Below are 25,412 nucleotides of genomic sequence, written 5' to 3' on the forward strand. Positions count from 1 at the left end.
GGATGGTGATGTGGTAGCATAGGCACTTGGAAGTAGAGTTTAGAAGATAAAGGTGAAGCCTGGCCACAAAGGAAGGTCCCCCCACCCAGAATCTCCATGGAATTTACCCCTTCCTCATTATCCCTCTTACTTGCTGGCAAAAAAGGCCACCCAAGGGAAGCGAAGATCATGAGTATCCACGAAGACATTCTGGACAAACAAGTTGGGGCTGCAACTATGCTGTAGTGCAAAGATGACAGTCACTTGACCAAGGAAACGTCTGGCTTTGTGAGAATTACAAGAAAGTGATATCTCTACCCCCACTGCACATCAGTGGTGTTTTGAAAGAAAGCTACCTTATTCTTTGAAATCAACTTATAAGCAAAAGTGGGTTTGTATAATATCTTTAAAGAATTAGGAATTTGAGAGCAATGGCATACACAACCCTGCACTTAGAAGTGGTCAAGAGTCTTACATTGAGGTAGCGGCCTAGGTTGCCTTCAAGCTTGGCGTCAATGATGTAGCAAGATTCTTCACCATCGTAGAACTGGCGTGTGTTCTTACGAACTGGTGCGCTCTCCCCCTTGTCCACAGAAGCCATGTTGGTTGATTTAATAGCAATCCCATGGGTTGATTTAAGAGCAAAACCTCGGGTTGATTTTACTGCCACCTGGCGCTTTGCTGGACCTGAAAAGCAAAAAAAAAAAAAAAAAAAAAAAAAAAAAAAAAAAAAAAAAAAAAAAAAAAAGGGTGTGTGAGACCTATACCAACTCATGATCAGATCTCCTATCTTTTGTTTAACCCAGCCTGCTCAGGTCAGGAATAGCAATATGCTAGGCTAGATCTCAGGCTAAGACCCTAAATCACTAGTCAGGTGTGAGTGGTGCACGCCTTCAATCCTGGCACTCAGGAGGCAGAGACAGGCGGATCTCTGTGAGTTCGAGGCCAGCCTGGTCTACAGAGCTAGTTCCAGGACAGGATCCATAGCTGAGAAACCCTGTCTGGAAAAACCAAACAACAACAAATGTTCCCGACTTTCCTGCTTCTTCCTACTACTCCCCAAACATTTTCAGACTACCGGATGAGGTCTTCTTGTCCTCAAAGTCATCGCCTTCAGAGCCAGAAGAAATGGTCTGGATGTCATCACTGTCAACGGCTGTGGCTGAAGTCTGGCCAGCAGTGGGCTTTCGGCTGGTTGCACTTTCCCCCTCGCTTTCTGTGCTGCTGGACAGTGTCAAGATGTCCTGGGGAGACAATGGTGGAGAGGGAAGAAGAGCTACTGGGAAGAAAGGCTGCTTCAAGTTCTTGCTTTTACCTAGGATTTGGCAAAATGGGCTATGGCAACTGCAAGATGATGATGGTTAGATGTCGGAGAACAAGGTAGAAAAGTCAAGACCAAAGAATTAAGAAGAGACTTAACTGATAGTTATTCTAGTGAATGATTTGAGGTGAGGCTACTACATGTTCCTTTACTTGGACTAAATAAAAGAGAAGGCACTCACATCATGGTTTGACTGAGTAGAAGCCACAAGTCGCCGGCTTTGGGGCACAGAAGTTTTACTAGATGGTCGGCGAAGCCCTTCAGACTTCATAGGAAGATTGTGTCCATAATTCTGAGAGCTTTCAGTAACTCTGATAGGAAGGGCAAAGAATGAGAGGAGTCAAGTTACTGGCTGTTTCTCTTGTAAGTGTGAAAGGAGAAGGCAGACTCAGCACAGTCCAAAAGCAAGCACTTACACTGACGTCTTGTTTCGGTCATCCGGGTCCTGGGAAGGAACAAGGGAAGGGTTAAATGCTTTCATGGCCCAAGGTAACAAAAGATTTCCAAAGACAACATTAGCATAAGGCAGTAAAGAGGCACACTAAAGAGGGGTGCTGTGGGGAAAGCACTCTGTAACCTAACAGCAATAATCATTCTCATCAGTATACTCCCCTGGCAAGGTCCTTTAATCTTTCCCACTAACATAACACAGGGAACAGTATTGCAAGCACAGTGTTCCATGGACCCAACAGTTTTACTACCTGTAATGGGGAATGTTTCAATATCAAAGATATACTTGTAGTGCAATCCTATCTAAAAACAGTAATGAAAAACAAAATGAAACAAACCCTAACTATTTCAGTTATTTATTGCTTTGGGTTTGAGATGGAGTCTTGACCGAGGTGGCCCCCCCACCTCAATCTCCATTTGTACCAAGGTTAAAAGGCACTGCTCTTAACATAGACACATGTTCCCTGACTTTGCCATGCGACACCTTACACTGTCCTGGGAGTCCTCCAGCTAGGATGGCCATCACCAGACGTGGCTTTAAAACTTCAGAACCATGCATTAAAAAGCACAAGTTTTCCTTGGGGAGGGGTGGCTGCTCTCAAGAGTGTTCATCCAGCTGGGTAGTGGTGGTGCACATCTATAATCCCAGCACACAGGAGGCAGAGGTAAGCAGATCGAGGCCAGCCTGGTCTACAAGAGCTTGTTTCAGGACAGTTATGACTGTTACACAGAGAAACCCTGTCCCGAAAAAAAGAAAACAAAAAAAAGCATGTTCAGTCCTTTCTTACCTCTTTCTTAGTCTGCTTAGTGTCTCCTTCATCCTTGAAGCTCAATACTGAGGTAGAGGCCTTCTCAGCCTCTCCCCGGCCTCCTCCACCTTCACTAGTCTTGAAGGAGGAACGGCTATCAGAGTCGGCAAATCCACTTTCACTGACACTATTGCAGCTCAGCCACGAGGCCACCTTGTTCTTGGGAGTCTCCTCAGATGAAGGTGGTTTGCAGCCCCCTACAGATACTGAGGGAGGTATAGGAGCATGTGGAGGTCCAAGGTCTGGGGGGCGGGAATCCTTGGAAGCCATCTCAGACAGCCCATTCTCCTTCTGACCCCGGGTCTGTCTTCGGGTAGCATAGCTACGCCACACTGAACTGGTGCTGAAGTCCTCATCCCTACAGAAGTTATCATCAGAGCTGTCGTCATTGGATTCCTCAGGGTCCTCGGAACCACTGTTGCCATCTTCCTGGTCCTTCATGTCCACCCCACTGCTGTCAGAGGAATTGCCGACATCACTCTCATATCCTTCCTTAAAGTTCTCCACACTTTCAATGTGGTCCAGATTTGCAAAGTACTCATCACCCATCTCCAGGCCTTCTTTGTCTGCAAAGTCATCTGTCAGGATTTTGCCTGAGAATGAAGAGAATTGAAAGGTTTTTATCAGTGACCCTACCCAGAGGGCAAACCCTGTACTATGTGCTCACTCTGGAGGCCACCCTTGTCTTCACCATGAAAGCAAGGTCACTACAACCTGTCACATTGGCCTTTGACCTTCTATGTTAAAATATCTCTAGGAGAAAACGATACAATGGGATCTAAATGAGGTCTCTCACTGAAGAGACAACAACAGCCAAAATCTGATTCCCTTTCACCGTTTTTTTTTTTGTTTCTTTGTTTGTATTTCGAAACAAGGTTTCTCTGTAGCTTTTGGAGCCTGTCCTGGAACTAGCTTTTCTAGATCAGGTTGGCCTCGAACTCACAGAGGCCTGTCTCTGCTTCCCAAGTGCTGGGACTAAAGGTGTGCGCCACCACTGCCCGGCTCCCTTTCACTGTTTTCATGAAGCACCTTTAACTCTCTCTGGTCCGCCTACATAGGTACATCACCTAGCATGTCTTTACAGGAGGAGCTCCTGTCTCCTCTTACTCTCAGTTAAACGCCAGATCGTCCAGTCCCTCTTCTAAGTGCTAGGACTGAATTCAGTGTCTCCTGCAAACTAAGCACATGCTGTTCTTCAGAGCTCAGTTTCACTGCTCAAACACTATGCTTTTTGTTTGTTTGGTGGGTTTTTGTTTTTTTGAGACAGGGTTTCTCTGTGTAGCCCTGGCGGTTCTGGAACTAGCTCTGTAGACCAGGTTGGCCTTGAACACATGGCTCTGTCTCCCAAGTGCCCGGATTATAGGTGTATGCCACCAATGCCCATCAAACACTATTTTTCTAAGGCAGAGTCTGTGTATGTACTCCAGGCTACCTCCAACTCCTAAATTTTCTGCCTTCACCTTCTGAGTACCTAGATTATAGGCACATGCTACCAAGCCCAGTAGCACTTTGCTATGTTCAACTTTACTCTGAACTATCATGTCCCAAACCCCATGGAGCAATAACCTCTTCTTTCATTACTAACCTGCATAGATACAGACAAAAGAGCCTTTGGCAATGTCATCCAAGCAGCGGATACCCCAGCCCTTGTTCTGTGTCTTAAATAGCTGTAGTCGAACCTGTAGTCCATGCTGCACCAACCGATTTGTGCACATGTTTGGATCACATTTGCAGCGTTTGTTACACTCATAAACCCTAGGAAGGTAGAATAAAATCAATGACAGTCACTAGAGTACTAAAAGCCGTAAAACCTGTCATGAGTAAAGATTATGAAGTAGGGAATGACCTAAGTGACTAGATTTAGAGAATGAGCCACCCATGTTCTTGGACTCATTTGCAAATAAGACCAGGGACATAATTCAGAAGGGAAAGTGATTCACAGAGATGTTCAAAATAGTATAGTGCACAATGTGACCGTCAGAATGCCCATAGTATAGTGCACAGTGTGACCGTCAGAATGCCCATAGTAGAGTGCACAATGTGACCGTCAGAATGCCCATAGTAGAGTGCACAATGTGACCGTCAGAATGCCCATAGTATAGTGCACAATGTGACCGTCAGAATGCCCATAGTAGAGTGCACAATGTGACCGTCAGAATGCCCATAGTATAGTGCACAATGTGACCGTCAGAATGCCCATAGTAGAGTGCACAATGTGACCGTCAGAATGCCCATAGTATAGTGCACAATGTGACCGTCAGAATGCCCATAGTAGAGTGCACAATGTGACCGTCAGAATGCCCATAGTAGAGTGCACAATGTGACCGTCAGAATGCCCATAGTAGAGTGCACAATGTGACCGTCAGAATGCCCATAGTATAGTGCACAATGTGACCGTCAGAATGCCCATAGTATAGTGCACAATGTGACCGTCAGAATGCCCATAGTATAGTGCACAATGTGACCGTCAGAATGCCCATAGTATAGTGCACAATGTGACCGTCAGAATGCCCATAGTAGAGTGCACAATGTGACCGTCAGAATGCCCATAGTAGAGTGCACAATGTGACCGTCAGAATGCCCATAGTAGAGTGCACAATGTGACCGTCAGAATGCCCATAGTATAGTGCACAATGTGACCGTCAGAATCGTCAGAATGCCCATAGTATAGTGCACAATGTGACCGTCAGAATGCCCATAGTATAGTGCACAATGTGACTATCTCCACTCCTTGGAGAAAAGATAAGCAAACAATGAGGTGAATCAGACTGCAGCTATAAATTTATAGATTATTTCAACTAATAGAAGTAGAGGAGCTGGTGAGCTTGCTCAGTGGGTAGAAGCACCCATTGCCTGAATTCAATACCTGGATCCTACATGGTACACACACACACACACACACACACACACACAGAGATAGAGAGAGAGAGAGAGAGAGACACACACTCCTGTAAGTTGTCCTCTGATCTCTACATACCTCTTCCCACCCCATAAATGTAACAAAAAACTGACATCTAGAAATAGGTACAGAAGATAAGCAGAAGCCAACATCACATATACTAAAATAGAAAAACTGTAATTTCTGTACAATGCTTTTTCTTCGTTCAGTTTTTTAAAATATTTATTTATTTATTATGTATACAACATTCCTTCCATGCCTGCCTGCAGGCCAGAAGAGGGCACCAGATCTCATTATAGATGGTTGTGAGCCACCATGTGGTTGCTGGGAATTGAACTCAGGACCTTTGGAAGAGCAGGCAATGCTCTTAACCTCTGAGCCATCTCTCCAGCCCTGTACAATGCTTTTTTAAGGCTGTCCTAGAACTCACTATGTAGACCAGGCTGGCCTCAAACCCATGCACTACCATGCCAAGCTGTCAGTAAACAACATATTAAACCAGAGATGTGTCAAACACTTTGAGTACAACAATAAGAAAGGTCATAGCAATTCTGACCTCACATTTCCAGTTCAACAACTGAAGAAAAGAGTATCACGGGAGGCACAGGTAGGTAGATCTCTCTGAGTTCAATGCCAGCCTGGTCTACACATTGAGGTCGAGGACAAGAGATCTGGTCTCAAAAATCTAAATCAAAACAAAAACAAAAAGTATAACTAGTAAGGCTGGGGAGATGGCTCAGCTCGTATATGGTGCTTACTGTAAATGCAAGCATGAGAATCTGAGTTCAGAATCAGCAATGCTATAAAAGCTGGGTGTGGTGATGTAGGCCTGTAATCCCAGTGATGGCAGAGACAGGAGGACTCCTGGGGCCTAGACAAACTGGTGAGCTTCAGGGTCAGTGGGGGGAAAGGAGGAAGAAGAGGAGAAGAAAAAAAAAGCTGGGCAATGGTGGTGCACACCTCTAATCCCAGAACTCTATCTCTATGAGTTTGAAGCCAGTTTACAGAAAGTTCTAGGACAGCCAGGGCCACATAGTGAAACCCTGTCTGGGGAAAGGGCATAGAGAGTGAAGACACAAGATGAACTCTGGCCTCCACGAACATGTAGCACTCCCATGACTCACTGCATAAACCAGTGGTGGTGGTATAGCTAATAGCAATAATTATTGTGGCTGATGTAAAGTAAGCTCGTGTGTCCACGTCTAGTCCTACTGTAAACATATGGTGGGCCCATACGATAAATCCTAGAAACCCAATAGACAATATAGCTCAGACTATCCCTATATAACCGAGCTTTGCAATACTAGCACTTGAAAGGTGGATGCAGGAGTTTCAGAAATTTAAGGTCATCCCTGGTAATACAGAGTTCAAAGTCAGCTTGGGCTACCTGAGACCCTGTCTCAAAATATCAAAACAAGGGGCTAGAGAGACTGGTCAGCAGTTAAGAGCACTTGCTGCTCTTGCAGGAGACCTGCATTCAGTTTCCAGCACCCACATGGTGGCTTACAACCATCTGTAAGCCCAGTTCTAGGGGACCCAACAGGCACACACAGAGAGCACATGCCTGAATGTATGTAAACACACACACACACACACACACATACACAGAGCAAATGTAAATCTAAAACAATTAACAATAAAAAATAAAGGCGTATTTTTTCCCCCAACTTTACAAAGGACTGTTGAGACTGTGGATGTAGCTCAGTGGAAGTGCTCTTGCCTAATATTAAAAGATCTGGGCTTGACTCCCAGTATCACAAAAATAAAAGTTAAAATTTTATGTTTTTAAAACATGAGTGGGGTTACTGTTAATACACAGAGAGGAAAATGAACACACAGACCTATAGTCCAAGCAATTTCCAGAAACTGAATATCATAGATCAGCACCTTCCCAGGAACAAAGTTTTACCCTATGTGTCCTTAAAAGCCTGCTGGTCGTAGTGGAGCATTCCAGCACTCCTGAAGTGAAGTAGGAATGTGTATCTGGGGCTGCCCTTGTCTACACAGAGCGCTCCAGCCATGCCTAAGAGTCTATTGGGAATTAGGGAGCTATTTGTGTAAGTATCTTTGTTCCTGGCCCGCAGTTAGATCTATAGAACATGTTCCTGATCAATGGTAAATACGCGAGGGTTCAGCACACTGGGCAGGGGTTCTTCCACTATGTAAGAAAGCAAGCAGGGAGAACCACAGAGAACAAGCCAGCCGGCAATGTTCCTCCGTGGTCTCTCCTTAAGTTCCTGCTCCAAATTCCTGCCTCGAGTTCCTGTACTGACTTCCTTTCATGATGGACTGTAATCTGTAAAATGAAATAAAGCTCTCACAAAAAAAAAAAAAAAGAAAAAAAAAGAAGAAAATGAAAAAGTGTCTTTGTTACCAGCACAGGAAACTTCAGAGTAACTACACTAAGTATCATCAGCTACTCATTCTTCAAATGTCTTTCAGTGGCTACTCTGTAGCACTGTGCTACGCAGTGTCTGGTGATACAATGTGTGTGGAAGACCAACAGGGCTCTAGTACCCAGGGAGGAAAAAAAAAAAACCCAAAACTGAGTCTACAAAGTTGTTAGAAATACTTATAGAAAGCATAAATGTGGTGCTGCAAATGCAAGGGAATGAAAACGTCCTATGTGCCAGCTGTGTGGCAAAGGCCTGTAATTCCAACACTTAAAGTGGAGGCAGGAGGCCCAGGAGTTCAGGGTCATCCTTGGCTATATAATCAGTTGGAAGCCGGCCTGGACTGTGAGGCCACGTCCAACAAACAAAACAAACCAATCAAACCCCCAGGGGGAAAAGGCCTACTTTCCAAGTGTCCAGGGACAGGCTGAAGACAGGCAGCCAAACAAAAGCAGCGCAAGGTGCCAAGAGCACATCTCCTGCACCACAGCCTCAGAGGTAGGCCGCAATACAGAGAAATGGCTCTGGGAAGTAACGGATATAAACACCCTTCACATAACTTTATAGGGAAAGAAACAAAAAGGGGGTTAGAGTAAAGAACAGAATGAAATCCATGTGTGCAGTGGGCAATTGATAGTTTTAAGTAGCTGAGTGACATATATTCGTGCTTATTCAGAAATATTTTTACCAGGTATGGTGATGCAGGCTCATAATCCTAGCACTTGGTAGGCCAAGCCAGGTAGATGGCAAGTTGCAATGGCAGCCTGGGCTACAGAGAGAGACCTGCCTCAAAAAAGAATCAAAGAGTCTGTTTCTTATAGGATTGGGTATGTATTTAAGTGGTTGTCTTAGTTATTGTTCTACTATTGTGAAGAGACACCAAGACCAACTCAACGTATAAAAGAAAGCATCTGCTGGGTGGTGGTGGCCCATACCTTTGATCCCAGGACTCAGTAGGCAGAGATAGACAGATTTCTGTGCGTTTGAGGCTAGCCTGGTCTACAGAGGGAGTCCTAGGATAGCTTCCAAAGCTACACAGAGAAACCATATCTCAAAAAACAAAAAAAGAAAGCATTTAGTTGGGGACTTGTGATTTATATGGTGAGTCCATGACCCTCATCGTGGGACACGGCACTGGAGTAGTAGTTGAGAGCATAAATCTGACCCACAAGTATGAGGCAGACAGAGCTCTAACTGGAATGGTGTGAGTTTCTAAAACCTCAACGCTCACCTCTAGTGACACACCACTTCTAAGAAGGCCACACCTCTTAATCCTTACCAAATAGTTCAACCAAGCATTCAAACTTAAGAATCTGTGGGAACCATTCTCATTTAACCCACTGCAGTGACAAACTAAACATTTCCAAAATGTATTTTGATATTTTAAAATTTCTACATTTTTTGTGATAAGGTCTTATGTAGAGCAGGCTGGCTAGCTTTAAACTCATCATGTAGCTAAGGATAACCTTGCCTCCTCCCCCAAACAGGATTTTGGAGCCTGGACAGCTTTGGAGCCTGCCCAGGAACTCGCTATATAGACCAGGCTGGCCTCGAACCCAGAGATCTGCCTGCCTCTGCCTTCCAAGTGCTGGGATTAAAGGTGTGCACAACCAATGCCTGGTGTAACTTTTCATTTTAAGTTAACAAAGACCTATAATTTGTTTTTCTACTCTCTTTGAATACATTTCACTTGTTAGAGTAAGTCATAAGCAGAACATTTACACAGCTATGAAATTAATGGTTCTTTTAAAAAGTTAATCTTAGGGGGCTGGAGAGATGGCTCAGCGGTTAAGAGCATTGCCTGCTCTTCCAAAGGTCCTGAGTTCAATTCCTAGCAACCACATGGTGGCTCACAACCTGTAATGAGATCTGGTGCCCTCTTCTGGCCTGCAGGCATACACGTAGAAAGAATATTGTATACATAATAAATAAATATTTAAAAAAAAAGTTAATCTTATATGTATGTTTTGCTTGCATGCATGTCTGCATATCACGTGTGTGCGTGATGTCCTTGGAGATTAGAAAAGGGTATCAGATCCCCTGGAACTGAAGTGACCATGTAGGTACTGGGAGTCAAATCCAAGTATTTACAAGAACAAGTGTTCTTAATGTTGAACATCTTGCTAGTGCTAGTTCTTTTTTTTTTTTTCCATACAAGGTCTTGGGGCATAGTCCAACCCAGCCTAGAAATCAAGCAATCCTATCACATCCTTCTAAGTTTTCTATATAAGAAAATTATTAGAGGGCTGGAGAGATGGCTCAGAGGTTAAGAGCTTCGCCTGCTCTACCAAAGGTCCTGAGTTCAATTCCCAGCAACCACATGGTGGCTCACAACCACCAATGGGGTCTGGTGCCCTCTTCTGGCCTGCAGGCATAGACACAGACAGAATATTGTATACATAATAAATAAATATTTAAAAAAAAGAAAATTATTAGAAACTATCTAATTCTGTTTTTTTTTTGAGACAGGATTTTGGACTGATGGGTCTGAAACTATCTTCCTGTTTCAGCCTCCCAAAGGCAATGGTTCGCATTATTTTGGAGTCCTAGCATGTATTACCACCCTCAGAATAATCCTCAGGTTTCCAATGGTTCTTACAAATAGAAAAACCAGAACGTACTCCTCTATCTGAGGCAATCTATCACCAATCCAACCACTTACCCTGTGGGCAGACATTCTTCTAATCTTTTGTATTGGTAGCCAGAATTAGGGTTGATCTGACCCCCTGGGGTGCACGCTGTGGCTTGGATAGTTAGCTGATGGCAGGCACATTTGGATCTGTAAAGAGAAAAGCCTGTCAACAGAGCCGTGACTATGAGATACATGAAGGACGGCAGCTGGACACGGCGATGCACATCTGTAATCCACCATTTGAGACATGGGGTAGGAGGGTCAGGAGATAATTATCCTCAGCTACATGAGTTCTGGGCCAGCCTGAGCTACATGAGACTGTCTTAAAGCAAAACTGAGTCCAGAGTCCATTACTTAAAATCTCCTAGAAGCAGCCACTTGTCTCACGCCAGGCTCTGCTATGCCCAAGGTGCCCATGTGTGACAAGGAGGTGTACTTGCTGAGTGAGTGACCTTGCTGGCAAGGATTGCCTGAAATGTGAGACACGAAGAAAGGCTCTAACGTCCACAGGTCACGCTAAGCATGAAGAAGCCAGGAGAAGCTAAAAGCCACTTTTAAGCAGACCTTGGTTATGGAAACCCTCTGACCAGGGACATTCGAGGTCTCACCCTCAGTCACTAGGGACTCCCAGAAGTCCTTCATGCTCTGAGTAAACACCAAACAACAACCAAGGATGGGGATAAGGTAAAAGGTATTGCAATTTCAGTTTTTGTTTAGAAAAAAGAGGAAGATACAAAAAGTGTAGAGTAGATACAGAGGATCAAAGGATTGAACAAAGGGACCAAAGTTTAAGAAAAGGAGAGACAAAAGCAGAGCAAGTAGGGACAGGAACAGAGAAAGAAACAAACATTCCCAGGGTTACAGGAGGCCGCATCAGACTTCGGCCTCCTTACCTCAATACTTTCTTCTCTGTTATTTATAAAAAGACCTCACTATGTAGCCCAACCTTCAGAGTTATTATAAAGCCCAGGCTGGCCCACAATTCAAGATGCTTCTCAAATACTAAAATTACAGGTATGTGCCACCACACTCAGTCTCTATATCATAACTTTCCTGGTGGCCTTAGCAGAACTGTAGCTGAAACAGGAAGGAAAGGAAGATAGGAAAGCAATATAAAGAAAAAAAGAAAAGAAAAAGGAAGGCAAGTGTAATAAAGCTGGAGGCAGAAAGAGCAAACCCTATACCCCAACTCACTTATCCCGACACCCATCCTTGCAGTCACAGCCGACCAGGAATTCAGGGCCCGTGTTAATGAAAACACCCTTGCCAGGGATGCGCTCCTTGCTGTAGGCCACCTGGGGTGGGGGAGTGGTGTCAATCTCATTAACACAGGACAGGGGAACATCTTCCTTGCCGTAGGTGATGTCCAAAATATAGTAAAAAGGCTTAAAGGGCTGAAACTTTCTGTCAACAAGAACATATGGATCCAAACAGAACATCTCCAGGAACAGGAAGTCACAGTCAGTTTCAAAAAGGTAGCGTTCTATCTCCTGCATTGTCCGAAGGCAGAGACCACAGGGTGTCTTATAGATAACATGAAAGCCCATCTTGCGGTTAACTCTTCGCCGGGCTGTCATCCTCCGAAAGTCATACAGCAGCGGTACTAACAGGGGGTTCTTGCCCCGGAACTGTTCATTCCTCATGGGTCTGATCCGGGACAGACAAGTGTGACTGCAGACATGAGGTAAGTAGAAAAGCTTCTCCATGGGGGCTCGGTAGGAAGGCTCAGCCGGTGCCCGCTCTAACATCCCATGGAAGGCTGGAGGAGCTGCAGGTGCTGGGGCAGATGTTACTGAGGCCAAAGGTGATCTGCAAATTAAATGCGAAATATCAGATCATAAGATAACAGGCCAGAAGATAACAGGACTCTCTGCTGTATAATCATCCCTCCTCCAGCTGGCTAAGCCACCTCTCTCATCTTTCAGAGTGCTGTTTTTTTTTTTTTGAGACAGGGTATCCTGCAGCTCCCAATCTTCTGCTCTACCCTTCTAAGAGCTGGGATTACAGGTGTGTGCCAATGCACACAGGCAGCTGTGCTCTGGATGCTAAAGATTAATGTCAGATCCTTTCTCTTGGCAAACAAACCTAGACAGCGAACCCCCCTGCCTATTCTTCATGGACAGATCACGTCTCTAGTTCAACAGGACTTTCCCTAACAAATCTGTTACAGAGCAGAGTCTAGTCCTTTACCAAAACATCTGTGTTTTGTATCCTAAACATTCTTGCTATTCCTAGGAGTCAAGGAAAGATGATGGTAACACACTCAACAAGTTTTGGTGACAGTGTGTTTCTCAGGCATGGGGTTTCTAATTTAACTATTCTTTTTTTTTTTTCAAGACGGGCTTCTCTGTGTAACAGCTCTGGCAGTCCTGGTTGTAGCTTTGTAGACCAGGTTGGCCTTGAACTCACAGAGATCCACCTGCCTCTGCTTCCCAGATGTTGGGATTAAAGGCATGTGCTGCCACCAGCTGGCTTAATTTAACTATTCTTTTCAAGTCCAAGTTTCTCCCTTCAGGACCCTGTATAGTAGCCCACGTTGTCAAGCTGCCTACAGTGTCTGAGGTTTCCTTACCTGTATGTCTGGTTAATCCCAAGTTTCCCAGCAGGCACATTTTCACTGAGTGTGGGTGAAGTAGGGGAGGAATGGCCAGAGCCCACAGATCCTGGCCGAAATGACGTGCTCTTTTTGGCCACTTGCTTCCGTGACTGAGCAAGTTGGCTTTCTAAGCTTCTAGGGAGGTTGAAAAGAGAACACACAGTTAAGGATTCAGAAGTTATGTATGGGAGGGAAAAATATTCAAAGTAAAAAGGAGGATGAGCACTCACTCAGTGTCACCTGCTTGTGGGGATAGAGGAGGGGCAAGGGGTGGGGCAGGTGGGGCAGGTGGGGCAGGTAGAGCTATGGGCTGTGGGGGCTCCAGGGGCTTGAACTGGGTTCCAGTGCCAGTTAGGTCTTGTGTATACTGAACAACAGGACCTTTGCTCCTCACAGCACCTACAGGAAAAACAAAAATTACAATTAGGAGGATAACAGCTGTGTCAGACATCCTTATCACACTCTATCAACTAACGCAATATAAAAATGCAGCAAAGAAATGCAGAGGTGGCTCAGGGGTACAAACACGAGGCTGTATTCAAATCTTCAGACCTATGTAAAGCTAGGCATAGTAGCATGTGTCTATAATCCCAGTGCTCCTGCAGGGAAATGGGAGGTAGAGAATATGGAATTGCCCCAGAAGCCTACAGGGCAGACATCCTTGCAGATGCCCCAAATAAACAGAACTTGCCTCAAACAAAGGAAGATGAGGCCTTACGGTTTCTTTGTGTAGTCCTGACTGTCCTGGAACTTGCCCTGTAGACCAGGCTGGCTTCAAACTCACAGACCCCACCTGCCTTCGGCGCAGAGATTAAATGCCCAGCAGGAAGCTGAGTCTAAACCTGAGATGTCCTCTAACCACATGCACTGTAACATGCATGTGCACACCTGTATTCACATACAAAAGTGGCACTGGCAATTTTCCAAGTGTTAAGATTGTCTGTTTCATTATTTACACCATAAGAAAGTATACTAGTATATGCTGGTTTTGGGAAAAAATTGTTTTGAGGCATGGTCACATGTAAACACGGCCGGCCTCAAACTATGTAGTCAAAGATGATCTTGAATTCTGAATCTACCTCCTTTCTCTCCCAACTACTTGGAACTGCTTACAGGTGTGCGCCAACCACCTGACCTTATGTGGGTATTCAGAAAGAATCAGAGCCATAGCAATGTGGAGGCCTCTCCACAAATCCACCATCACTAATGAAACATCCTGGACACTTATCTCTAGCCAATGAGTTACAAGTATTGTTCTGGTAAATAAGAGGACAGCTGCCATATGTAATCTTTGTTGCAGAATATTTGTTTACATTGTAAAGATCTATCTTTGCCAAGGTGACTTCTGACTGGTTTAATAAAGAGCTGAATGGCCAATAGCTAGGCAGGAAGAAGAGGTTAGGTGGGACTTCTGGAAAGGACTCTGGGAAGAAGAAAGGGAGCCACAAGCCAGACACACAGGAAATGGGAGATACGAGATGAAAGAGAGGTAATGCCAAATGGCAAGAATATAGATTTAATAATATAGGTTAATTTAAGTTGTAAGAGCTAGTTGAGACAAGCTTACACTAAAGGCCAAGTTTTCATAATTAATAAGTCGTCTCTGTGTTGTTATTTGGGAGCTGGCTGGCAGGACAGAAAAGACTCGTTACATCTATTGGCCTGTCTGCCTTGTCTGTTCCCTAGGTACTTTTAGGACATACCCATATTAGGACGGGTTCTGAATTGTCCCCCTTGCTTCTTCTCCAGTGCAGAGGCTGATGATGTCTTCATACTGAACATGGGTTCCAGGCGTGTAGAGCCTCGATAGATCCACTCACATCTTTTGTCATCCTGGGAGGCAGGATGAAAGGAAGGCAAAGAAACAGGTTCAGGGTAGAATCAATCCTCTCTCTTGTGAATATATGCCACGAGTCACTTCTGATTCCTGGATTTGGCAGTAAGTGGCTTTACCCAATGAACCCTTCTTTGAAAGAACATTACCAGAAAGAGGATCCTGACTAGGCTGCCATCCACCTCTTCAACTCGAGACTTCCACCATGTGCCTTCCCACTCCGTCTTGATGAGCTGGCCACTTTTGAGAAGTACCATGGGGCGATTTGGATAGGCAGTGATATATTCCTCTATGAAGTCTCGGCAGGAGCTGTCTTCTATGTCCTCCCATGTTTTTTTCACTATCCAAAGGAAAAAAGCAGAGTTGAGGGCAGAAACATGTCTTGGAAGGGAAGGACAGTTGGCAAGGAACTATTAGACACATTTAAAGTTTTGAGAGAGAAAAAAAAATGAAATCATAACCTCAAGGGAAACAAAACCAAGGCCATCTTAAATATGGAACCCAAAGTGCAAATGTATATACAAATTAAGTAAATACTAAGTAAGTCATACACTGCCTAAGCGATTTGCATAAAACAAATAAACGTTGCACTTTCTGGAGCTCCCCACTGGCTGGCTGATGTAAACTACTATGAAATAAACCATCAGTCCTTCCCTCTTTTCTGAGGCAGGGTCTCAACACATCACTATCTTTGTTTTTTCTAATCAGTGTTGGTGATCAAACCTACAGCCTTCCAGATGCAAAGGAGGAGCTTTCCACCACTAAGCTACAGCACATCCTACCAGCTCTGTTCTATTCTCCTAAAATCTTACTTCTTTTAAAGATTCGCTCTTTTTACTTTAGGTATGAGTGCTTTGCCTGCATGCATTTCTCTGCATCACATATGTGCAGTTCCCAAAAAGGTCAGAGGAGGGCATTGGGTCTCCTGGAACTGGAATTAGACAGTTGTGCTAGAGCATCAAGTATATTCTTAACTGAGCCATCCTCCAGCCTGACTCAGACACCCAGCACCTACATAGACTAGTGCTGTGGGACAATGGTCTTGTACCCTGTCACTTATATTGTATTAATAAAATGATGATTGGCCAGTAGCCAGGCAGGAAGTAGAGGCAGGGCAACGGAACAGGAGAATTCAGGGAAGAGGAAAGAGTCAGTCTGCAGTTGTCATCCAGACACAGAGGAAGCAAGATTAGACTGCCTCGCTGATAAAAGGTACCAAGCCACGTGGCTAACCAGACAAGAATTATGGGCTAATGTAAGTTATAAGAGTTATAAGAAGTCTGAGCTAATAGGCCAACCAGTTTAAAATTAATGTGGACCTCTGTGTGTTTCTTTGGAACTGAACAGCTGCGGGACCAGGCGGGATCAGAAACCTCCATCAACAGACTAGGTACCATAGCACACACCTGCAACCCTAGTACTGCTGGGGGAAGAGTCAAAGAATATGATGGCCTACCTACCCACAAGCCAGCCAGCCAGCTAGCCAGGTTAACCTAGCCAACTGGTCACGAGTTCAGTGGGACATCCTGTCTCAAAACGTAAGGTGGAAAACAATGTAATAAGAAACCCAACATGAACTTCTGGCATGTGTGCGTGCACACACATGTGCACAAATACACACACACACAAATACAAACACAAAATATAGCCATAAATGGTGGCATGAACCTATAATCCCAGCATGTGGGAGATGGAGGCAGTAGGATTAGAAGTTCGAGAAAAGCCTTGGCTATACAGGGATTTCAAAGGCAGTTGGACTCCAGGAGACAGAGCTCGGCAGGTAGAGCATACGATGATCAGAGTTCAGATTTACAGAATCCATGTAAAAGCTGAGCTGGTGTGGTGACTGCCTATAATCCTAACATTTGGGCAGAAATAGGATATCCTCAAAGCAACCTGCTAGCTGGAATTGGCAAGTTTAGCCAATAACCATGCCTCAATAGATAATAAGCAAAGTAGACAGCAACCGTGGAAGGCATCCAACGTCAACTTTGGCCTACAGACATGCCCAAACACATGTGAACATGCAAACATAAAGTTTAAAACTCAAAAACAAAAGACTCTGGAATATGCTTATTTCCATGCTAACAATGATTATCAGAAATGTATTCTTCACCTTAACACCTATGTGAAAAAGACATGGTGGCCTGGAACTCCAGCATTAGGGAGTAGGTACAGGTATATCCTGGGAACTCTCTGGCCAGCCAGCCTAGCCAAAATGGTTTGTTTCAGTGCGAGATTGTATTTCAAGACAATAAGGGAGTGAGTAACAGAAGACATCAGACGTCCTCACACCTGGCCTCAATGGATGAGTGCACAGGCACTGCACAGAGAGATTAAAAATAAGTAAAGTGTGGAAGGGAGAGGCAAGTGGATTGCTGTACGTTCAGGGCTACCTGGTCTATGATAGACAGTTCTAGGACAGTCAGGACTACACAGAGAAACCCTGCCTCAAAAAATAAGCAAAATAAAAAATTATAAAGGCCGGGCGGTAGTGGCGCATGCCTTTAATCCCAGCACTTGGGAGGCAGAGGCAGGTGAATCTCTGTGAGTTCGAGGCCAGCCTGGTCTACAAGAGCTAGTTCCGGGACAGGCACAAAAGCTACAGAGAAACCCTGTCTCGAAAAACCAAAAAAAAAAAAAAAAAAAAAAAAAAAAAATATATATATATATATGGCTGGGGAGATAGCACAGTGGGTAATGTGCCCAATTCACAACCATGAAGATCTGAGTTTAACCCCTAGGATATACATAAAAAACATGCCACGGGCGTGTGCACTTGAAATGCCAGTGACAATCCAATTCCTAGCACTCCTCTGACAGCTTAGAACCAGTTTTAACTCCAGTCCCAGAGGATTCAAATGCACGTAGTCAAATATATGCAAGCAAAACATTCATACAAATAAAATAAGACATTAACAAGACAACCAAAGAAGGAAACAGCACCTTAGGAGCAACACCCAAATTTGCCCTCTGGCCTGCGCACATGTGCATGTGTGCACACAGCTGTAACATGAAACACCGTGTAGACAACACTAACAGAAATATGAAACACGACAGCAGCCTTCTTTAACCTAACACCTTAGAAATGAAATCAAAGCACATCTGTCAGATGCTAATGGAAGCCAGAACCTTCTAGTGCCCACTCTGGCTATAACGGGCTATCTATAAGTTAACCAACAATGTTGTATCTGCAAACAAACTGCAACACCAAAACAAAATTCAGACTTTTCAGGTGACCATTTTAAGAAAGACAAAGTAGAAGAGAAAATCAGAGTTGAGGAAGAGTACAGGAACACTTACGTGGTCGACAAATGGGATACAGTTCTGACTGAGTGACATAGGAGGCATAACCATCATCAAAGAAAATCAGAAATCTGCAGGGGAAATGGAAACGACAAAAAGATGTGGGGGTTATAGAATATTTTATATTACTATCTATTCTCTGAATCACAAACCTTCCAGTCTGTTTTTATTTCTACCCGTAGATTTTCCCTTATATCAACCACCTCTCCCTTTTCTGAAATATTTCTTTCTTCTGGGCATGGTGGCATACATTTAATCTCAGCACTCAGGAGGTAGAGGAAAGAGGATCCTTCTAAATTCCAGGACACTTTGTCTGAATAGAGAATTACAGGTCAGCCAGGATTGCATGATACATTTTTTCCAATCCCAGCACTCAAGAGACAGTAGCAGGAAGCTTGTGAATTTGAGAACAATCTAGGATATATAAGAAGTGTGATGGCAGTCTGAGCTATGCACAGAGATGTCTTTAAAAAAAGAAAGAAAGAGCCAGGCGGTGGTGGCGCACGCCTTTAATCCCAGCACTTGGGAGGCAGAGGCAGGAGGATCTCTGTGAGTTTGAGGCCAGCCTGGTCTACAGAGCTAGTTCCAGGACAGGCTCCAAAACCACAGAGAAACCCTGTCTTGAAAAACCAAAAAAAAAAAAAAAAAAAGAAAAGAAAGAAAGAAAGAAAGAGAGAGAGAGACAGCAAGCCGGGGGGTGGTAGCACACGCCTTTAATCCCAGAATTTGGGGGGCAGAGGCAGGTGATGTCTGTAAATTCAAGGCCAGCCAGTCTACAAGGACTAATTCCAGGACAGGCTCCAAATCTACAGAGAAAACCTGACTCAAAAACAAAAACAAGAAACAACAGCCACAACAAAAACAAAAAGAAAAATGAAAAAAAGAAAATATATGACATGGGAAGAGAGGAAGAGTTTCTGATTACAAAGGATGAGAACACAAAAGCTGGCAGGGAAATCTTGCCCATGGTTATGAATAGTGGGGTGCTGTGCTCCCAGCTCCCCTACAATCTACAAACCCACCCAGGTACCTGAGCTTGTTCTTGACGTTGGGGGTCTCAGCTACAATACCAGCATAAAGCCAGACCTGATTTCCGTCTTTGTATTTGGCCACCACTCGACTGCCCACGAACAGCTTGTCGGCAGGAGGGTGGTAATCGTAGGCAATATGGTTGCCGGACAGCAGACTCTTCCCTTTGTTGTCAAACTTCACTTTGTATTTCTTTCCTAGCCCTGGGTATAAGACAAACAGAATTAAAACAAAACAAACGACAACAACACAACTCTAAGACCTGGGTGCAATGTAGGAGATGAAAGAAAAGGCTTTGGGGAAAGGATCAGCAATGGAGACCCACAGGAGACTTTCCTTAGTCCGTCCTCTGGCTTGAACATACCAACAGTCTGGATGGCAATAAGGGTGCCTTTGTGCCACGTCTTGGTCCTCTTCTTGCCCAGAATTCTCATGTTGACTATCAGGTCCCCATCTTTGCTCAGTTCTCCAGACATCTGACCCAAGGTTCCTACGGACACACAGAGTTGTTATAAAGAGTGACGTCATAGGTTAGAGAAAGGAAAGGTCAAGAGGGCAGTACAGTAGGATGGGGTGCAGCTCAGCTGGTGGAGTGCTTACCTAGCATGCACAAAGCCCTGAATTTCAATCTAACTATGACATATACCCAACATAGTATTTCATGCCTAAAACCCAAGTATTCAGGTAGGGAAGGTAGGAGAATCAGAAGTTTAAGGTCATCCTCAGCAAAATATGAAGCTCAAGTCTAGCCTAGGATACAGAAGACACCATCACAAAGATCGTAGCATAGGAAATAAAGGAAACTGAGGTATCCTGCGACCACAAGATACTTTTGCTGAACCCTTGGACAAAGGCAGCAACACAAGACAAACTCAACTGTTTATGCTAATAACAGGAGAAACAGAACGCTGAATACAGAACATCCCCACGTTCACACCTAAAGGTATCCTTCGGCACACCCTACCAGCACGTCCTTACTAACAGCAATAGTAACAACAGTTACCAGCCTGAGCCACCACATCAAACAAGCTCAGGCCGACTGTGGACACCTCTCATCTCTGTAGCTACTCCTCAACACCAACCTTTGTGCAGATCCTGGGAAATGCTTTTCTTGTTGACAGCATCCATGAACTTTTGGACATCCTGAGCTGATTTTCTTAAGGCAGCCATAGCTTCACGGAGCTGTAGGAAAACAGAAGGGTTCAGGGATGCAGTTATCAGGAGTTAAGACACAATGAGAAAGCCAGGGACTTAGTGAGACAGAACTTGCTTAACATGTCCAGGGACCCCTGCTTCACATACCTAGTGCTGCAAATAAATAAAATAAAATAAAACAGGAAAAAGAATACTGACTATGAAGACTTGTCTTCAACAATCAAAACAGATTCAATTATATTTGGAGGTGCAGGGAGAGGCAACTTCTCAATTTTTCTGCATTCTTGCAATATCCACATGGGGCTTACTACATCATAGATACATTGAAACTAAACGAACTATATGCACAGGCCAAAATTATTCCTAGTTTCAAAAGCTACTTCTATTTTTTTTTTTTAAATAGGGTCACCTGAGCCAGGTGGTAATGGCGCACACCTTTAACGCCAGCACTAGGAAGGCAGAAGCAGGCATTTCTGAGTCTAAGTCCAGCCTGATCTATAGATTGAGTTTCAGGACAGCCAGGGCTACACTGAGAAACCCTGTGTCAAAAAAACAAAACAACAACAAAAAACAAACAAAAAAGAAAGGGTCAACTATATTCTAGGCCTGCCAAGAATTTACTAGGTAGCTGAGGATGACCTTGAACTTCTGGTCTTCCTGCCTCCATCTCCCAAGTGCTGGGATTATAGGCAGGTACCACAAATCTGATGGTGTAGTACTGGAACTGAACCAAGGCTTCCTGCATGCTAGGGCAAGCACTGTACCAGATGACCAACATTTACAGCCTATGAGTTCATATATATTCTTTTAAACAAGTAACTATGAATTTTTTAAGATAATTTTTAAAAACTTGTTTTAGATTTATTTATGTGTACTACATATGTGCTTGCTGAAGTCAGGACATTAGATCCCCTGGAACTGGAGTGATGGATAGTCATATAAGACATCATGGGAGCTGGGTGGTGGTGGTGCACACCTTTAATCCCAACACTCAGGAGGCAGAGGCAGGTGGATTTTTGTGAGTTTGCGGCCAGCCTGCTCTACAAGAGCTAGTTCCAGAAAAACAAAAAACAAAAAAAAAAACGGGATTATGGGAGTGATGAATAGTGAACCTAGGTCCTTTGCAAGAGCAGTGAGTGGTTTTTGTTTGTTTGTTGTTATTTTTGGTTGAGACAGGGTCTCTCCATGTAGAACTGGCTGTCCTAGAACCCACTCTGTAGACCAGGTTGGCCTTGAGCTCACAGAGATCCAGCTACCTCTGCCTCCCTAGTGTTGGGATTAAAGGTGTGCGTCACCACTGTCCGGTGCAGTGAGTGTTCTTAAACAGAGTTATGGTTTATTATTGTTATTGCTATTATTATTACTACTACTAGTAAAGTTTTTGAGACAGAGGCTCACTTTTATAACTCTAACAAGCCTGGAATTCTTTATGTAGATCAGGCTGGCCTCAAATCCATTGAGATCCACCTCTCCGCCTGCCTCTGCCGTCACAGAGCGGAGATTAAAGGTGTATGGGCTACTATACTCAGAAAACTTTACTGTTTTTAGTTATTACTATTTTGTTTTTTGAGACAGGGTATTTCTACACAGCCTGGAATTCACTATGTAGACCAAGTTGGCCTTGAACAGAGATCCACCTGCCTCTTGCCACCCCAGTGCTAGGATTAAAAGTATGTCCTACTAGGCCTGGCTTTAATTGGGTTTTATGTCTGTTTGTCTCTGTAAGTGAATGCCACTTGTATATAGGTGCCTGTATACCAAAAAAGGGCACTGACTCCCTTGTAGTTAAGGTACAGGCAGCTGGAAGCCTACCAACATGGTGCTGGGACTGAACTCAAGTCCTCTGCAAGAGCAGTATGCTCTCTTAAACCACTGAGACATTCCTCTTGGCCAATTTCATGTGTCTTAACTTCCTATAACCAACCCAACTAACCTTCTGGTCTTTTGGAGTTCTGCTTCCAGCATCACCTATGGAAGAAAAGAACTTTAATGAGTATACAGATATAAGTACCAGAATTTTCTTTTTTTGGTTTTTCAAGACAAAGTTTCTCTGTAGCTTTGGAGCCTGTCCCAGAACTCACTCTGTAGACCAGGCTGGCCTCAAATTCACAGAGCTCTGTCTGTCTCTGCCTCCTGAGTGCTGGGATTAAAGGCGTGTGCCACCACCACCTGGGAGTACTGGAATTTTCAATGAAGCAAGAACTGAATGAACTCAAATCATAAGTAGAAAAACATTATTGATAAAAGCAATTTAAAAGTCTGGGATGGCTGAGTGGTGGTGGAGAACATCTTTTCTTTCTTTTTTAGTTTTTTGAGAAAGGGTTTCTCTGTAGTTTTGAAGCCTATCCTGAACTTGCTGTTTAGACCAGGCTGGCCTTGAACTCACAGAAATCCACCTGTCTCTGCCTCCTGAGTGCTGGGATTAAAGACAAGTGCCACCGCTGCCCAGCTGTGGAGAACATCTTTAATCCCAGCAGAGGTAGGTGAAGCTCTATGAGTTCAAGGCCAGGCTGATTTACAGATGGAGTTCAAGGACAGCCAATGCTACACAGAGGGATCCTGTTTCAATAAAACAAAACAAGTGTGGGGAAGTAGCTCATTGGCAGAGTACTTACATAACATGGGTAAGGCCCTGGGTTCAATCCCCAGCACCAATAAGGAAAACAAATGTTCTAAATAAATAAATATATGAAGATATTGAAGGAAAGCAGTGCCTGGTGTCAAAACATATGAACTCAGCTACTTGAGAGACTGAGGCAAGAACATGAGAGTCTGCTGTGGCTACAAGATAAGAACTAAACCAGCCTGGGCAATTTAGACCCTGTCTCAAAATAGAGAGGTAAGACAGAAAGATAATGGAGTATTTAGGCCAGGCTAGTTTACACAGTGAGTTACACACCAACCAAGAACACATATGAATAAAAAAACCAAACCAAACAAAAAAACAAAAGTCTAAGACTAAAGAGCAGACTCTGTGATTAAAGGGAACAATTCTCTTTCAGAGGACCCAGTTTGGACCGTAGCACCCACATCAGCAGTTACAACCACTTATCACCACATCTCAGATCCGGTGACCTTTCCTGAGCTGCGTCCGGTTATACTCATATTCATATACTCATATACACATAGACAGACATTTTTTAACACATAGTTAAAAAGAATAAAAATAAATCTCTAAAAGGCAAAACCCACTTTTAAACCCCCAAACCAACCAAACAAATAAGTAAACAGCAGGTGGGGGCACATTTTCTGGTAATATAGATGATGAGTCCCTGGGCTCAATTCCCAGTAGGAGACAGGGTAGTGAAAAAAGTCTAGAGAGAAAAGCAGTAAGCTCCTGCCAGTGCTTCCCTTTAGATGAAGCACAGAGACGGGTGGGGGTCTACAACACTCAAGGTATTCATCATCTATTTGAATTTTTCTTTCTTTTCTTTTTGAGACAGGTTTTGTCCGTGTAGCCCTGGCTGTCCTCAAACTCACAGAGATCCACCAGCCTCTGCCTCCCAAGTGCAGGAATTAAGGGTGTGCGCCACCATACCCCAGCCAAAAAACCAAATTCTTAATTAAGGTCCAATCCATGTGCATGTAATTCAGTGAATTTTAGTCCATTGATTAGACTGAGACACTATCATGCTGTACTTATTTTCAAAACATTCTCATCAGTCCAAAAGGAAACTTCATGCTCATTACCCATCATTCCTTTCCTCCACTTCCCCAGCCCCAGGCAACCAGAAATCTATAGTCTGTCTCCATGGATTTGCCTGTTTTAGACATTTCATATAAATGAGTCATATAACATCTGTGGTCTACACAGGTCCCTCTCTTATAGAACATGTCGGTACAATTTCATAGCTGAATAGCACCTCACTGTAAGCAGATACCTTGTATTCAGTTTACCCATTCCTCAACTCACCTGCTTCTACTATTTAGCAACTATGAATAATGCTAAAATAAATGTTTGTTTGCTTTTTTTTGTTTTTTTTAGAGTGAGGCTTCATGTAGCCCAGGCTGCTGTAGGATATTTGTTCATACTGTGTGAAGACGTGTTACTATGATTGATTTACTAAAGAGCTGAATGGCTAATAGCTAGGCAGGAAAGAATAGGCAGGACTTCCAGGGAGGGAAAGGAACTCAGGGTTAGAACTTAGGTGGACAGGAAATGCCACCAAGACCTGGAGGAGAGGTAAAGAGTCATGTGGCAGAATGCAGATTAATAGAAACAGGTTAATTTAAGTTATAAGAGCTAGTTAGGAACAAGCCTAAGCTAAAGACCAACTATTCATAATTAGTAAGTCTCTGTGTCATTATTTGGGGGCTGGCAATCCAAAGAAAGTCTAACAAGAGAGTCAAATAATACCAGGCTGGCCTGGTATTTAGTATGTAAGTGGAAGCTGCCCTTGACCCTACAATCTTTATTGCATTGCTTCCTGAGTGCTGGTTTTAGAGGCACGTAATACAGTTAAAAAGTGGTTTTGATTTTCATGTCACCCATGATGAGTGATGCTGAGAAATCTTCTCATGTATTTATTACCATTTACAAATCTAGGAAAACCAGATGCTATGGCATACATGTGTAACCTCAGGTTTAAAAGAGAGGCAGAAAGATCAGGAATTTAAAGTCATGTTTAGCTACACATTAAGTTCTAGGCCTGCTTGGGTTACAAAAGACCCTGTCTCGAAACAAGGAACCCCCACAACAAATAAAATCAACATCAAGCTGGGCTGTGGTGGCATACACCTTTAATTCCAACACTCAGGGAGGCAGAGGCAGGTGGATCTCTGTGAGTTTGAGGCCAGCCTGATCTACAGAGTGAGTTCCAGGACAGCCAGAGATACACAGAGAAACCCTGTCTCAAAAAACCAAAAAATAAATAAATAAAAAGAACTCCAAAGAATCCATTAAAAGCCTTCGCCCTTCTCCACTTTTGAGACAGGGTCTCAGTTTGTTGTGCTGGCTGGCCTAGAACTTGCTATGCAGACTAGGCAGTCTTTTTTTATTTTTCTCTCTC

The 25,412-nt window shown here is 43.8% G+C and overlaps 1 protein-coding gene across 4 annotated transcripts in view; it reads right to left on the minus strand.

The window, feature by feature from the left end:
* The window catches only part of LOC121450501 (histone-lysine N-methyltransferase SETDB1), a 35,651-nt gene that overhangs the window by 629 nt on the left and 9,610 nt on the right, over positions 1–25,412 (minus strand). For all 4 annotated transcript variants that reach the window (XM_041655447.1, XM_041655449.1, XM_041655448.1 and 1 more), the window contains 18 exons: positions 22,337–22,371; positions 20,331–20,430; positions 19,613–19,738; positions 19,250–19,451; positions 18,217–18,290; positions 15,063–15,253; positions 14,783–14,912; positions 13,310–13,478; positions 13,056–13,214; positions 11,678–12,292; positions 10,514–10,630; positions 4,145–4,314; positions 2,539–3,152; positions 1,717–1,745; positions 1,482–1,611; positions 1,058–1,223; positions 455–666; positions 131–219 (listed from right to left, as the gene is read on the minus strand). In XM_041655447.1, the coding sequence (XP_041511381.1) occupies positions 131–219; positions 455–666; positions 1,058–1,223; positions 1,482–1,611; positions 1,717–1,745; positions 2,539–3,152; positions 4,145–4,314; positions 10,514–10,630; positions 11,678–12,292; positions 13,056–13,214; positions 13,310–13,478; positions 14,783–14,912; positions 15,063–15,253; positions 18,217–18,290; positions 19,250–19,451; positions 19,613–19,738; positions 20,331–20,430; positions 22,337–22,371 (3,328 nt within the window). The remainder of the gene's footprint in view (positions 1–130; positions 220–454; positions 667–1,057; positions 1,224–1,481; positions 1,612–1,716; positions 1,746–2,538; positions 3,153–4,144; positions 4,315–10,513; positions 10,631–11,677; positions 12,293–13,055; positions 13,215–13,309; positions 13,479–14,782; positions 14,913–15,062; positions 15,254–18,216; positions 18,291–19,249; positions 19,452–19,612; positions 19,739–20,330; positions 20,431–22,336; positions 22,372–25,412) is intronic.

The sequence above is a fragment of the Microtus oregoni genome, unplaced genomic scaffold (genome assembly GCF_018167655.1).
Source record: "Microtus oregoni isolate MIOR12 unplaced genomic scaffold, Mior012 000007F_ref0000211, whole genome shotgun sequence".
Lineage (NCBI taxonomy): Eukaryota > Metazoa > Chordata > Mammalia > Rodentia > Cricetidae > Microtus > Microtus oregoni.